General features: G+C 41.3%; 1 protein-coding gene across 2 annotated transcripts in view; it reads right to left on the reverse strand.

Moving 5' to 3' along the window:
• Positions 1-15,555, reverse strand: part of LOC309687970 (unconventional myosin-Ic-like) — a 66,398-nt gene extending 50,843 nt beyond the window's left edge. The window contains exons 1-2 of one of the 2 annotated variants that reach the window (XM_082503338.1): positions 15,439-15,555; positions 15,103-15,275 (exon numbers count right to left, since the gene is read on the reverse strand). In XM_082503338.1, coding sequence (XP_082359464.1) covers positions 15,103-15,192 — 90 coding nt within the window. In that variant the 5' untranslated portion in view covers positions 15,193-15,275; positions 15,439-15,555. Of the gene's footprint in view, positions 1-7,997; positions 8,887-15,102; positions 15,276-15,438 lie in introns of those variants that run through there. The other variant, XM_082503340.1, reaches the window with a different exon arrangement.
• Between the last annotated feature and the right edge of the window lie 441 nt (positions 15,556-15,996).

The raw sequence follows: 15,996 nt of genomic DNA on the forward strand, positions 1-15,996 counted from the left end.
TGGTTGTATGAGGACACTATACATATGTAAGACATCAGGGGGGGAAAAAAAAAAATTGTCAAAAAAGCCTAGTTCATGCCAGCCATTCTAATCTCATCCATCAGCTGTTGTTTGCATTCCTCCAGACTCCATAGGTTGCTTTATTTTCGTCTTTGCTTCCGCTGCTATCTGCCTTTTCCTTCATGCCACATTGAGTTTTCCACAGAAAGAATAGGGTTCTTATTTGTGCACTTATAATTCACGCAGTCAACCTCCTCCTTCCCCAACACTTCTTTCATAACTTTTCTTCCCTTTAATTTAATTTCTCTCTTTTCAGATTAAGACAACCCCTGCCTATATTAGTACTGACATTATCAAAGCTCCATGGAAAGACTTGGTTAAAGGTTAACAAGCAGGTGGAGAGAGAGAAGCCTTCAAAGACTTACCCAAGGACAGCCTATTATCACCACACTCCAGGCAAATGAAAACAAACACACTTTCTTTCCTGTAAGTTGGGCTGCCTATTCAGAGTCCTGCAACACTTATTTGAAACTAGTTTTTCATGAAAGCCACTATATAAATTATTGTGTTGCTAGTACAACAGATATGAGAGCATACTAAAACAATCACTGAATTTTATAGTGAATGTGGTTTATTGGTGAACTTTGATACCAGAACTTTGAGAACTGACTAATGATAAGCTATCTAGGTAGTCAAGGGAGACTTGGATAGGCTCTTATTATACACGCTCTCCAGTTAACCTGCTTTCACACATGAACTGTGGGCAGTGTTGGGAGAATCAGGGCAGACAGTTGCTCTCTTTCAACAGCTCAACAAGGGGGAATCTCTGGCATCAGAGGTATTCTAACTACTTGGACTACCCTGTTTGGTTTAGGCAAGGGTAGCGCATTCAATGACACACACCCACTCTTTGAATTTACTAAACAATTACCCGCACTATTCTCACATTACACAGTTGAACAATATTATATACTAGGCTCAACTCTTCCTATCTTAAGTTTACTCACTAGCTGGTTCACTGGCCAGGCTGATGTTGTGGTGATCACTGATCTGCTGCTTTCCCAGCAAGGACCTTGCCTCACGGTCAGACATACTCCAACTCCCCCATCTCCGACTGCTATTGGTGGCAAGAGTCCTTCTCTAAAAAACTGAGCTGGAAGTCAACTCCAACCAAAAGGTGGAGCAAGTGGAGATCTGGTTCATGGGGCTGTAGAGCAGAGCAAGAACTACCATTACCAGATACTGTACGATGACGGCGTACAGAAACTAATAAAGGCTGGAGCCAAGCAAAAAAAACCCAGAGTGATCTCAGGTAATACTGATACTGATACATGTAGCTGTCCTTTTTGGTTCTTACACTTGATATGAGTTCATTCTGTCACAAAACCATAAAAAACAAAGAAATAAAATCTGTCAATTAACAGTTTTGAGACAGATATAAGATATGGACCCAGGGAGAAGAATCTTAGCAAGTATGCATTTTGCGATGAGGTTTAAATTTCGGGGTTATGTCCAATACCGCTTAGGCACAAGTGTACTTAATAAGGCAGCTTACTAAACCAAAGGGCAGCAACTGTGTTGGGAAGGAATTTCATCAAGTTCTTTTTTCTCAGACTTTTTCTTTTCCATCTGCTTTCCAGTTTCACATGACACAAACATGCCTCACTCTCAAATTTCAGTGTGAACACATCTGACTTGAATGAGTCACGCAGTGAGCTAAGAATAGTAAACCTGAATCTTATCATAGTTAAGAGGGGTGCTGAGTAGGGAGGGGCTACAATGAGGAATTTATTTGAAGAATAAAATTTGAGCCTGTCTGAATTCTGCACAGGTGGGAAAAGCTTTAAATTTTTCTGATATTTGCTCCCATGCCCATCAGCATACACAATCACTGACACGCAATATGAACGCTTTTTCAACAAACACCGAGATTTGCCTTTGGTGTTATGTCACAGCAAACACAGAGCAGGTAGGTGTGCCTTTACAATGACAGATGATATTGAACATTACATAACCAGGAGAGGAGTGGACATAATCACATGCAAGTTCCCAGCAGGATCCAGAGAGCTTTGGTTGCCTGTTGTTAGAGTAAGGAGGGCAGATCACACACACATGCACGCACCTGACTAAAAAGGTAAATGTACAGGTGTTCTAGGCCTATTTTGGGATGGTTTACACAGTTTGACTTGCCCAGTGTAAGGACAAGGAGAGTGTTCTTGTTCCTCAGACCACCTACCTACTGCTTATGTGGGCGGCAGAGCCAGAGTACAATTCAAATAAATATCTATTATTGTACGTTTATAACTGTTGTGTTTAACCTGGAGGTAAGCGTTTGAGCCAAATCCAGTAGGGTTTAAAGTCCAAGAAAAATGATCCAAAATGTTACAACAGAACTACACAGCAGAAGATCCTCCAAACACCCACAGAGCTCCTCTCCTTCTGGCCTGCCAGTACACATTGAACAAGTGCAAGAGCAGAGGAAATCGGATTACCTTTTTAGCTTGTATCATCGGGTTAATCTGAGTAAAGGTGTGCAGGTGAGGCTGTTTACAACAGAACAGAATTAGGAAGCAACTTAGTCAGCACTGTGTAACTAAACATGAATGAGCAGTTCTTTACTTAGTCGAATTCAACCTGTCAGATGTGACTGAGGGCTGTTAGCAGGCATCAGTCTGTTTCTTTTTGCTGTTTCATCACATCAAATACACTTGAACTGTGACAAATAAATAAATAAAACTCAAGCATTCAACTTTCAGTCTTTTAAGGACTTCCCATCTCCTACAGTCACACCGCATGTACAAAAATGGCAGTGAAGCTGGTGTGGATTTTGACTCATGTCCAGGGTGGTTTCCAGTCACACACCAGTCAAGGCTGTAATACTGAGGAGAAGCAGGATGCAGTCACTCATAGCATTTTTTCCCAACAGGGCAGGGCTCGCTGTACCACTCGTCAAGCTTTGGGATGTGGGAAAGAATTACATGGAAATGCTAAAGCAGCTGCCCACAGCTAAAACTAACCAGGCGCACATACTGTACTCACATACCCTACGAGACTGCGAGTCATCATCATACAGGTAACACACTCTGACTCACTGTCAGAGACAAGCTCTCATTACTTCCATTCAGCTAGAGGGTTCCAGCACCCTAACACTAACAAACACCATCAAACTGTAAAGTGGTGCAGCAACAATAAAGAGAGCAGTGTTGCTCACTATTTGAGATTCATTCTGATTAACCCTAACTATAGTGACTGACTGGTGTTACACTGAAATGGCACTGATGTTTACCCCACTACTGAGTCTAAGCACTGAATTACTGCAGTCTTACCTGTCTATTTGACATCTTTTCATCGAGATCATTCTGTGACAAAGGTAAATGACATTAACTGTGATTCTGTGCTTTCACTGATACAGGATGTTTAGTGGAGAACTTTTGTGTGTGCAGACATCCAGTTTTTCAGCCAATTTTCTTTTGAACAAACATTACAACTTCTTTTTTGTCCATTTTAACAGCAAGTGGCATTTACTGTGGCTCAAGAGTTGGCAGTTTGTCTTAAAATCGGAAGGTTGCCGGTTCGAGCCCTGGCTTGGACAGTCTCAGTCCTTGTGTCCTTGACACTTCACCTGTTGCCTACTGGTGGTGGTCAGAGGGCCCGGTGGTGCCAGTGTCCGGCAGCCTCGCCTCTGTCAGTGCGCCCCAGGGCGGCTGTGGCTACAATGTAGCTTGCCATCACCAGTGTGTGAATGTGTGTGTGAATGGGTGGATGACTGAATGTGTAAAGTGCTTTGGGGTCCTTAGGGACTAGTAAAGCGCTATACAAATACAGGCCATTTGCCATTTGACCATATAAGGATACCTGTTCTCATCACACAGAGCCAAGAGTAGAAAGAAATCTGTCCGAGTTCATGCTTTGGGCCCGCAGGTAATGCTTGTGCACATGCAGACCTCATTGTTTGAAATGCTGTTTGTGTTTAACAAGAGCATTTAGTACTTTTATAGTACCCATGCCAGGAATAGCATCACAGGCCAACTTTAACGTCACAGGGACTTTAAGGTCTTAACCTGTAAATGACATGAAAAACCTGAGCTGTTCTAACATGCAAATGTCAGTGTTCATGAAAATTGTACTTGCAATGCTTTTGATGCTTACAATAACATCGGCTTCCAAGTTTATTAAAAAAAACAGGAACAACTGGGGAAAAATTTTCAAATGACTTTGATCTACACTTTCTTTTGGTCCTTCAACTTTAACTGAATTCCTTTGAATACTTTCTTTAATCCAGTGCTTCAACTACACAAAGTTTCTGCATTAACAAAAAATAAATCTATCAATCAGTCACTTCAGCTTTTACAGCAATTCTGTTATTTCAAATCTGAACCTTTAAGAAACAAGCACACAGTCATTGCTAGTTGTTCACAGATTGCTTATCCAGAAATCAGTCGTGGTGAGATGAGAAACAAAAAAGTTTATTCTGCATGTAGAAAGTCTACAACCATAGAAATGGATTGTACCAGCCCACATGGCTGTTGTTAATCTGTTATTGTGCTCTCTGTCTCCAACAGTCTGTCTGCCCAAGGGTAGATCAATAGTCGCTCCCCTCCAGCATCTCCAACACCTTCCCATTTCAAGGTCTGATTTCATTTCCCACATGCAAACAAGTGGTAGTCGTCATCTAAACCAGCGGTCCCCAACCCAATTTTTTTTTCCAAAGTTAGTTTAATACTATGACCAACACAGCCAACGTCTACTAGAGCTCACTTCCATTAGTATCGAGTCTCTTGACTGTGTTGGCATCTTTAATGAAATTATTTAACAAATATTAGGTATGCTGTATGTGAAAGCCCATGCATGAAGTTTCTGCTTCAGTTTTGTTTTTTTAAACTGCAGTATTAACTTTAATCATTATCATGTGTCAGTACATCGCATTTGTTCATGGACGCAGCTTACCAACCAAGCTCACTAGTGTTAGTTGTTAACTAAGCACTCCACCCTCCTGTGCAAACATGGTCACTTATAGTTGAGAAATAAATAACGTGCCAGCTAACTCTGAGGCTTCAAAGGGCAGAGTCTAGAAAACAATGGGAGATGCCACTGTGTCTACATCCATCTTTTATATACAGTCAACAGTTCAACTAATAATTTCTTCAGTACAAAAATGGCAGTTAATTTAATTTAATTTTTTTTTTTTTACTTAACCCAAACCTCATTACATGCAGGCAGCTTAGTCACCTAGGAGGCATTACTTGTGCATGGGCCCTGACAGTATTCCCGCCCACAAACCCAATGTTTTGTACATTTCTCTCATTCAAGTTTACACTCCCTTTACCATGACAAGCGTAACTTTAACACACATCCCATTTGCTGACATCAACAAGTCTGACAGGACAAGTTGACATTATGAGGTTAATGAAGGGAAATTCCTCTCCGTCTCCCCCCCCCCCCCCCAGTGAGTATTTCCTATTGCAAAGTTTAAGTACATTAGCGTGTATCAACACACATTCACACATGCAAGCGTTCCTCTCTCTTCCTGTTGTATAGCGGATGGTAGTGATCTGGCTAAGAGCCAGGCTGTCAGGTGTGCCCTTTGCAGTCCACCTGACATGCAGCTGAGCAACTACAGGCCAGGGAAGACCTTCACCCCATCAACAGCAGGTCCTGTATCCGCCAAAACAAAATGCTCAAAGTGGGAGTCGCCCAGTGTTCTTTTTTATTCAATATTTATTCAGCTCCAGGCAATCCCCTAACCCATCTGGTCTCACTGCAATGCACTGCAGAAACTGGCAGCAGAAATCTGGCATGAAGGAATCTACTAACTTCCATAACAATGTGGAGGGAAGCATGACTAGTATTTGATCAGATAAACAGGCAAAGAACAAGCCAGGACCAGTAAACTTTTTCCTCTCATGTGAATCCGTGTAAGAATTAGATGTGAAATTAAAACTGAGAGTGTGGGAAAAAAAAACTGAGCTCATAACGTTATCTTAATAATCTAAAAAACACATGCACCCATCTCACAAACCCTTGCATTGTGTTTGTGCTTAAAGTGGGAAAGTGAAAACACCCAGCCATGCAGAAGTAGGAATACATCCAGTGAAGAGCCCAACCTCACCCTAAACTACCAAACTTCACTCTCACCACAACTCGGCCTCAGCCATGAACCAAAATATCTCCGAAAGCCCAGCCCATTAAAATAAAATAAAGCCGGCAGTACAGCACTAAGGGAAGAACTGCCTTCAAGCCTCTGCCCACATCAGCCCAATGGAAACTGCAGCTAAAAGTGACTGACCACAGAGTATACAACTGGTGGAACTGCTTTGGAAAAATGTATTGACTGCTGCACACTGATGTGCATTTTGTGCCAAGTAGAATAATTGTGCAGACTGTGCACGCTGAAAATTCCACCATGTGCACTTTCTTTAAAGAGCTACCCAAATTAGACCACCCTGCAGATCAGTAAAACCCTGCTTCAGGGCTAATCGTCTCCAGTTACAAGCTGCCATTTAAAAAAGGAGCTTGTATCAAACTTGGAGCACTTTAACAGGACGCTGAGGAGCAGCTGCAGCATGCTAGTCAGCACAGGGAGGCCCTGCCCTTCAGGTGACCTTGAAGGAACTGGTCAGCTGGTCTTGCTGCAGCTTGACCCCTGGAGGACTATCCCGCCCATTCTGGCTCACTTGTCTGAACTTCTATCTTCTGGTTTCTGTCTACACATGCATTTATTTAACTTACAGCACAGGCTATTTTGCGTTCCCCTTTCTGCTGGGTGGGTAATCAACTTCTCTTATAATCAAGATGAAGCTCAGCAGATCAGATGCCAAAACACAATTTCCTCAAAGATAAAAACAGCATAATGGTTTTATAACACTGCCTCAGTATTTTTGGTCAGATTTCTCATCCCGTGACAGCCATCAGCACCTGTGGGCTGCATTACATGCCAGCTGCTTGCATTATGTTTACCTCTTCCAAACCACACACAGGATAACAGGTGGACAGGTTTGTGGACCAAGCCCTTCCTCAATTGCAGACACTCTCTCTCAGCACAAGTCCAGCGTCTTCTGACACATACACAGGGTCTCTTAAAGCTCCATTAAGAGATGGTTAATTTAAAATGATTAACACCGCAGCACCTTCTGCTTGCATCAGGTGTGCAAGCCTGTGACGTGAGCCGTGTAGTTGCTGTCTTAATCTGTGTCTGTCTCGCGTCTATAAAAAGACAACCCCAACCTGAAGGATTTGATTTTGTGGGCTATAGGCCAAATCACTACGTGGCTAAAAGTCCACAGCACTGCTTTTCAATGAACGCCAGTGAGCCAGCTCCCAGAAAATACAAGCCTACACAAGTGTACGCATGACGGAGGAGAGAATGCCAGACCAAACTTCATTCAAACAAAAAAAGGGTCTCGTATTGGATTTCATACACTTAAAATAATCACATGTAATGTTGATTCTTTAAACCGGTATATATGCAACACACCAGCAGGGCATGTTTAAACTTTGAACTTAAGCACTTAGCTAGGTTAGCTGAAATGCATCACAATTTAACATATTACTTATGACAGACAATGAAGCAGCGGTAGATAACCGAGTTTAACCGCTTTAACCACACTGTACTAATACGACTCCTGCTGCTGTATTACGAGTCTTGATGTATGGTTTAACTGAGTAAAATGAGTCACAAACAGGCTGTGTCGCGTTTAAACCCCACATTATTATTATTATTATTTATTTATTTATTTATTTATTTTTTTACAATGGCGTTTTGGTGAAAAGCTTCTCTCCATATGGTGCACACGGGGACTTTCAGCCCACTCACTCAAACATGCTGCACTGTCACGAATTACTGAGCAGAGACTGGCCGGTATCACAGCTGTAACCAGTACAGCAGCCGTGAGGTTGGAAAGAGCCAAAGTTAACAGTTAGCACAGTGGGGCAACTGCCGAGGAGCGCGCGGGAGGCACCTAGCTTAAAATCTGTGTTTAAACTGGATGAAAGCTTACCTTACAACAGCCGAGGTCAAATGCGCTATGCCGCTTTTCTTTCACTCACTTCCACCGCCCGAGGTTTTGGAGTTGTCTCACCGCCGTGTCAGACAGTCCACTTACTGACTGGTCACTGTTAGTCAGTAGGTAACGTACTGTGTGCCGGGTTTCTCCTGACCCTCCCACCACCACTCCCAGTTCTCCAACCGTGGGCTCTGCCTCAGCGCGGAGGCTTCTCCTGGACTGCAGGTATCAGTTACACTATGCTTCGTGAACTGATATGCTAGTATGAAACAAACTGCCAGTGTGTCGTAGTTGTCGGGGGTTAAACTCTATGGGAGTGGTGTGGTAATTTCTCCTTTATTTTTCTGTCATCAAAGGACAGCACAGCCGCGTAATACCAGGAAGTTAACCAAAAACCCACCCTGCTACAGCTCCCGTAGGAGTCATGAGTTTCTTTCGGACAGGTCGTGCACTATGATTTTCCTGCTAATACTCTTCAGGCGGTTTTGTTATCTTCTTGTCTCTGGGACATTAGAAATTAAAAAAAAAAACAATGTCTGCTTTTACCAGCCTGATAAATGGCAGCGTGCTCGGTGAGCTGACAGAGACTAAAGGCTTAAATGAGGAATGATACACAGACAGCTTTCGTGAATTAGAAGATCATAACCAGATCCCTTCACTTTAAAGCCAAACTCTCTGGGAGATCGCAAACTACACTCATAGCCATTTACTGCTGTCCACCCATCTGAGCTCTGAGCGGGTTAAAAGTTCATCCATCGGCACCTCTAACGGGTGGGGTAGAAAACGAATGCGCGCAGACATAAAAGTAGACGTGAAAATGCTAGATATTTGAGTCTGGAGGAACCGCTAACCAGTGCCATTCCAGCCGGCCATTCAGCGGCAAACTGCAGCTCAGCGGTTCCGTTGAGCGGCTCTCGTCGTTTTCACGGGGTTCTCGTACCCTCTGCTGTCCAAACAGGCGTCACTGCACCTGCACGCCATCACTCACAGCTCTACCTCGTGACAGGAGACTCTAAAGTCTGCTGCCATCAAAGTCTAAATAAGCTAATATTTCCCATGAAACAGTCAAATCTCTCAGTTCAAACATTTGGCATGTTTTCTATGTTCCCTTGTGAATAAAATATGGGTTTCTGAGTTTCTAAAACCATTGCATTCTGTTTTTACTTTACATATCGTCCCAAGTTTTTTTTCAGGTAAGAAAGAAATCCACAAAAAAGAACTAGAAATTTCCACCCTTGCTGCTAAAATTTTCATTTACAATAACTGAAAGGTTGTTGAAGTTTTAAGATACAACACTGAGAGTAGCAGAGAATGAATAAAAGGTTTACTGGGAGTTTTTAAAAAAGTATGATTTTTTTTTTTAATTATTGTACTTATGAATGAGTGAAAGTCAGTGTCATGATGTATATTTGAAAATGTTTCATTTGCACTTTTTATGGTTTTTTTTTTATAACTGTCCTTATTGAGCATCGTCCAGACGTGACACAGCTGTCATATCTTGTGTCACTCATGCGTTCTCTCTTCCCCTAGTCCTGATAAACATGAAAAGACTGAAGCTTTTTCCTGTGCATGCAATACAAAGTTATGAGGCTCAGAAATTCTAGAAAATCTGATGCAAACCAAAGAGTGCTAAATGTTCATCCACCCCTGTGAGGGCCTGTAACTCAGATAATGATATAAGATAAAAACACATTTTCATGCCTTTTAGTTACTAAAAAAAGTTAGCTGATTATGCAAGGGTAAGACAGACTCAATTTTTTAATATTTGAATCATTTATAAGAAAAAGACAACATAAATGAAGCTCCTGCACTAAGTATAAGTTAAATAAGGGTTGTCTTCGCCTGCCAATACTCTAGAGGAGACCAATAATGAACATTATTGGTTAGATGTGAGTATAATCATACCCTTTAAGATTTTCATTGAAGAATATTCATTGGGAAAACTTGACAGCTAAACATGTTCATACAGCTGAACCCTTTTTTTATTTTTATTTAACCTTTATTTAACCAGGAATGTCCCGTTGAGATCAAAGACCTCTTTTTCAAGGGAGTCCTGGCCAAGAGGCAGCACATTTCAAGACAAATACATACGAACAAACAAAGTTAAAATTACACAAAACAATTACACATTATTGAGGCAGCCTGTAGGCCTTTGAGTTTAGTTTTAAAAACATTTAAAGACAACAATTCAGTTAGTTTCCAGTCTTTCTGTAACATGTTCCATGAAAAAGGCGCAGAGTGGACAAAGGCTTTCTTACCCAGCTCTGTGCGGACAAGGGGAACAGACAACAGCAGCTGATCATTTGACCGCAAGGAGTAAGAACCACTATTTGTCCTTGTGACCAAAGTACAAATATAAGGAGGCAGCAATCCAAGCATAGCTTTGTAAATAAAAGTGTACCAATGCCCCTGTCTTCTAATGGCCAAAGAAGGCCATTTTACTCTTAAGTACAAATCACAGTGATGGGTCAGGTATTTACAATTGGTAATAAACCTCAAGGAAGCATGATACATCGTGTCCAACATTAGAAGACATGAAGAAGAAGTGTTCATATACAGAATGTCACCATAATCTAACACAGATAAAAAGGTTGCAGTGACAAGACGTTTTTTTACTGCAAAAGAAAAGCACTGTTTATTACGGAAGAAAAAACGAAGTTTAAGTCTCAGTTTCTTTACTAGTCTCTCTATATGTGGTTTAAAGGTGAAGGAGTCATCAATCCAGACACCAAGGTATTTATATTCATGAACTATCTCTATGACATTTCCTTCAAGGGTGGACACCACTGGAATAGGCTCCGGGACCTTCTTTGACTTGGAAAACAACATTAGCTTAGTCTTGTCAGCATTGAGAACTAATTTTAGCTGAATAAGTGAATGCTGGAAAGCAACAAAGGCTTTCTGTAAAGTTTCAATGGCCTGAGCAACCCTTGCAGTTTGGCTGTACATTTAAGCACCAAAACTTTCCATCTCTCTCTGACCTGCCAGTGCTACTGCTGCCCTCCATCGCTGCCTGCTCTGTGAACCCCTAACTAGGCTTGCTAGTAAAACTGCACCATCCCACCATACACCTGTAGGCTCTGACAGCATAATACTCCCCATTTTCTATGTGTGTCACAAGTGCAGTCAGTGATGAGCTCAGAGCCTAGATGATAAACTCTAACTGTACTCTGTTTCTCTAATAAATTAAACATTCCAGGTCTGAATCCCCTGCACTGGACTTTGTATCAGATATTACTGCAGTTATGCACTGTGCTCATGTGAAGGTGACCTCAGTCTCAGTTGTAATGTGACTTCACTGCCAGAGGGGGGGGTGATCGATTCAGCCTCAAACAACCCGCTACTAATGACACACACACACACGCACGTTGTATCCTGTTGGCGTTGAGTAGATGGGCAGAAGAGCTGGTCATGACACTGGCCCCTTACCTTCAGGCCCAGCCCTGTCTCCTCTTCACTTCCCTTCCAAAATCAACAAACAGCAGCACACTTGATCTTTCCTTTTCTCCCAGGATCAGTTAACACCACATCGTTCTGATTTCACTTAACAAAAACCAAAAAGGTTTACTTGACTTATCTGCTGTAATGCAGCAAAAAGGTCCTACATTAGCCTACAAACTCAGTGTGATCCCAGCATTCACTGACCAGCTGCCAGACTTTCAGAAAGGGGGAAAAGCATTATCTGTGGAAAGTTTGAACTGTATAAATGTTCTGAATATTTTGCACACTTCATCAGTAAAGTCAGTACATAGTTGTTCGTGCTGAATTAATTTACCGTCAGACTAATTGAGTTTTGCTGTGCTGTGCTGTGATTGTAGGTGTCGATTTTTGATGTCGAAAGACAGGCACATTATAGGTCAGGGAACGCACACTTTTCACATGTACCCAGACGCAGGGTGAGTTGACCTTTAAGGAATGTGGGAAGGGGAACGAATGAAGCCATGTACTGGAATGTCTTTGTCGTTTCCTCCCATCCAGGCTACGGTACATTCCAGTCCTCCCCAGTCATTACTAACCAGCACGCAGCAGGCTGCATTAACCACACCACAATTCTCTTTCTAGAAATCTGAAACCTGTGTCTGCCAGTGGTTACACTTTACCAAAAGATACCTTATCCCATAAAGGGACTGCTTTAAAAAAAAGCTAATTCCATTCAATCTGTAGACAACTATATTTAGATATTACATATGAGCTTAGCACATACAGTATGAACTGCTGAAATGTAAATGAAATGTGTTAGTCACGTCATATAGTCTATTTCAGAGTCTGGGCATATTTCTTTATACTGTGTGTGCTCACCTACATGTAAAGCTATGGCTACTGCCAAAAACTGTGGTTCCTTTAATGGCCACTTGAGACAGGCTTCAAAAGCGAGGAATAGAATCCTATTTTAAATGCCAAACTTTAAACCATTAAAGGCATGTTTACACGCTAATACAAAAAGGTTTTTGCTCTCTATAGATAGTTTTCCCCTTCCTTCCATTTGGAAACCGATAAGTCTTAAACATAGGAGCACAGAAGCTTTGCTCGACATCTGTGTCTACTTGGCCTCCTCTCTGCTAATTAAAGGCACTGAACTGGACCTCTTTCTTGTTTGTTCTAGAGGATTATCCGACTAACATTATGGCCTGTTTTACGGCACAGACAATTTCTGTTTCTGCTTCAGTTTTGGAGATTGAAATTCTTCCTTTGTTATTTAGCACCAATTTTTAACTAGGCTTGCTAGTAAAGCTACAAAGATTCGCCGATTAACTTGGATAAATTGATTATAAAAAAACAAGATGAACTGTTAAATTATTCCGATGTGAGATTTAAATTAGACAGCTTGCTGAAGGCTGATGGCAGCCATCCTATTTTTCTATTTGTAATACTTACACCAAGCAGGGGTAAGTCTAAAGGGGGGCATGGGGTGTACTAATATTAATATTTAATACTTAAGATAAATAAGAATTTTCTCTTTACGCAGACCAGTAAAAATATACATGGGCCAGTAAAACTCAGAGCCACTGACCTGGAGCTGTTAGGCTGGACGCTGAGTTATTATTAACATTAATTATTGACATTATTAACATCTACACCATCATAACTTCCATTTTCTACAACAGGAAACGTTGCATCAAAGCACAGGCCAAATCTGAGAGAATGCTGATACACTCACTTTCCTGTCATATGGTCCTTTAAAGGCTTTCAGGCACACTTAAACACACAGACATGCACAAAAACACTTACACATGAACACATATACACAGACACACCAAATCTACCTCATCCAGGGGATATGATATTGTAAAAACTCTTTTTTGTTTCCTACTAATGTAAGAAAGCTTTTCAAGAAGACAGGATATTTCATTTTATGCCTTAGTTCAGATTGTATATATATATGTGTTTTTTTTTGTTTTTTTTTACATTACTGTACTTTATTTTATTTGTACTTTACTGTACTGTTGTTTTTAGGGAAATGTCTTTGAAGATTCTCAGTCATTCATTTTATCGTAGTCTAAGAAGCCTGGAAAGAAAAGCGTCTGGACTTCTTTGAGTTTCTTGAAGACGTGTAGGAGAAGACTCTCCTGAGTTTTTTGATAAACCGGCTACATAGGGGATGACAGTGTTGTTGCGTTTGTCTTTCTGATCCTCCCTAGTTTGTGTCTGATCTTCTTTTCTGTGCATCTTTGCTGACTTGATGAAAGCCCAATTAGGATAACAACTTGTTTTAAGAGCTTCCTTTACATGTGTGTGTTCTCTCTTTTTTCCTTTGGGCTAAGAGGGAACATTTTCTGCCTAGTGTTGTAGGGTCCTGATTACTCCAAGTTTGTGTTCCAGATGGTGGTGGGAGTCAAAGAGGAGGTACTGGTCCATGTGTGTGGGCTTCCGCTAAAACTAGTTGAGGTTGCCATTCTCTTTGATGCGCACGGCACAGCCCAGGAATGGCAAACTGTTATCTTTTGTGTCTTCCCTGGTGAACTTTATGTTTTTATCCACAAAGTTGATGTGAGCAGTGAAGGATTCTACTTCTTGGGTTTTGGTTTTGACCCAGGTGTCATCAACATATCTGTACCAGTGGTTAGGTACTGTCCCTTTAAAAGAGCCAAGCGCCTTTATTTCCACTTCCTCCAGATACTACAATATGACCCAGTGTCATTATTAAGTTGGGGATGGTTTTGTACCACCTGATAAAAACAAGTTCAATATTTGCCTTTGTTTTAGCCCTGCTGTGGGTGCTCAACCACCTTTACTTGGAAATACCTGCCTGTGCTCACCAGCTAGTTGGTAACTTTGCTTTTGGACTTTTCGAGCAGCACAACGGGAGAACATTAAACATTTGGCCTTCAAACCAAAACAGGGTAAGAATTCTGTGCAGAGCTGAAGGGAACTGGGAGTCTGGTGAAAATTCTCTATAAGCCGCTCTATAATCAATTTACTGTTAGCATATAAACATTGGATGTAGCAGCTTTCAAATGCATCATATGCAGTGAGGTTACTTGACTCACAACATCCTCTCTATAATTAATTATGTGAGGGCTGACACTAAACCTTTTGCACTCAATGTTGCACATTCCTACAATATTATAACTGTGCTGGTATTTATTGAAAATATCCAAAAATGCCCTTTGTATCACCAAAGAACGTTTTAGGGAAGACACTATGAATGTCAAATTGCTACTTAAAGCACCGTGACTTCTTTAAAGAGGGTTCTTATTCACTCTAATTAACACTTAGCATCATGAGTCTTGTTCTGTAACACAGTACAGATGTCTCTAACGTGTCCAGCCTGGTTTGACATGCATAATTACCTCTGAGTAATGCGCATTATAATTCGGAGAGCGCTGCTCAGGGCCAAGCAAGATTTAAATGCATTTACTAACCACAGATCATTTGATTTATCACCACAGACAGCAGATTCTGAAGCAATTTACAGTTCTTAAATTATGTAAAAGTTTCTCAATGTCAACCCTGTGGGAGATGAACCCTATAACCTCAGCTGTGTCAGCACCTATGTCTACCCACTGAGCCGCATAAAACCTCTGGAATGAAAGATGAGTGGAAAAATCTGACTCCAGAGCTGGCCTCAGCCATGGTCACAGTGTGTATGCAAACTGACCTTGCAGTTGTGGCAGTGGTTTTCTCCATTCTTCCCTGGAGAAAGGATGATTTCCCCTGTCGGGATCAGCTGGATCTTCAGTTCCATCATTTTTTTCTTTATTCCTTTAGCTTCTGTTAAAGTGATCCGGTTTTTGTGTGTGTTTCTTGTTCTTCCCCAAAGAATTGCAACGCCTAAGATTGAGCAGAAAGAGAACATGCGTAGAAGATCATCCCAAGAGAAGTTAAAATGCAACTATCAGAGATAGTAGGTTCATTTGAAATGCATACAAGATCCCAAATCTCTTTCTGAAATGAAAAGAAACCACATGCAGTATCTTTCAGTGGGAGCCCTTACCTGATAGAGAAATGTTATTTCATGGCACGAGGATCAGTAGACATACAGTAGTGATAGTAGTTTACAAGCATTGGCACAGAGATTTGAGGTTGGGGTGTTACCTGTTGCAGAGCGGAGAGTCACAGTGAGGCGAGCTTCCTCTCATGCAGCCAGAGGATGTTGCCTCTCTGGCTGAATTCACGGGAAGGATATAGTACGTAGCCTGACTCAAGATGGATGCCACTTACAGAGGATATGTGTCTTTTGTTTTACAAGTGCATGTGAGTATGTGTCTTTAGTTAGATAAAAAATATGTGCTCTCGTAGCGAGTGGTAAACCAATTTGTATCTTCAGTAAAATAAACTATGCATAAGTCTAGCTAATAAAAGTCTAGATCAGTGGTTTTTAACATTTTTTGCCTCAGTCAGAAATGCCCTATCTCTTGTCTTGAACCTGCTATTTTAAGCAGATTTTACACTTTAGACTATTTAATGCCATTAATTTAAAAAGACAGAAATTGTTCTTTGTTTTTCCATTCAGGTCAAAGTTTCCACTTGTAGGATATTACTTGGAGTGACA

Source organism: Aulonocara stuartgranti (assembly GCF_965226115.1).
Source record: "Aulonocara stuartgranti genome assembly, chromosome: 14".
In the NCBI taxonomy this organism is placed as follows: domain Eukaryota; kingdom Metazoa; phylum Chordata; class Actinopteri; order Cichliformes; family Cichlidae; genus Aulonocara; species Aulonocara stuartgranti.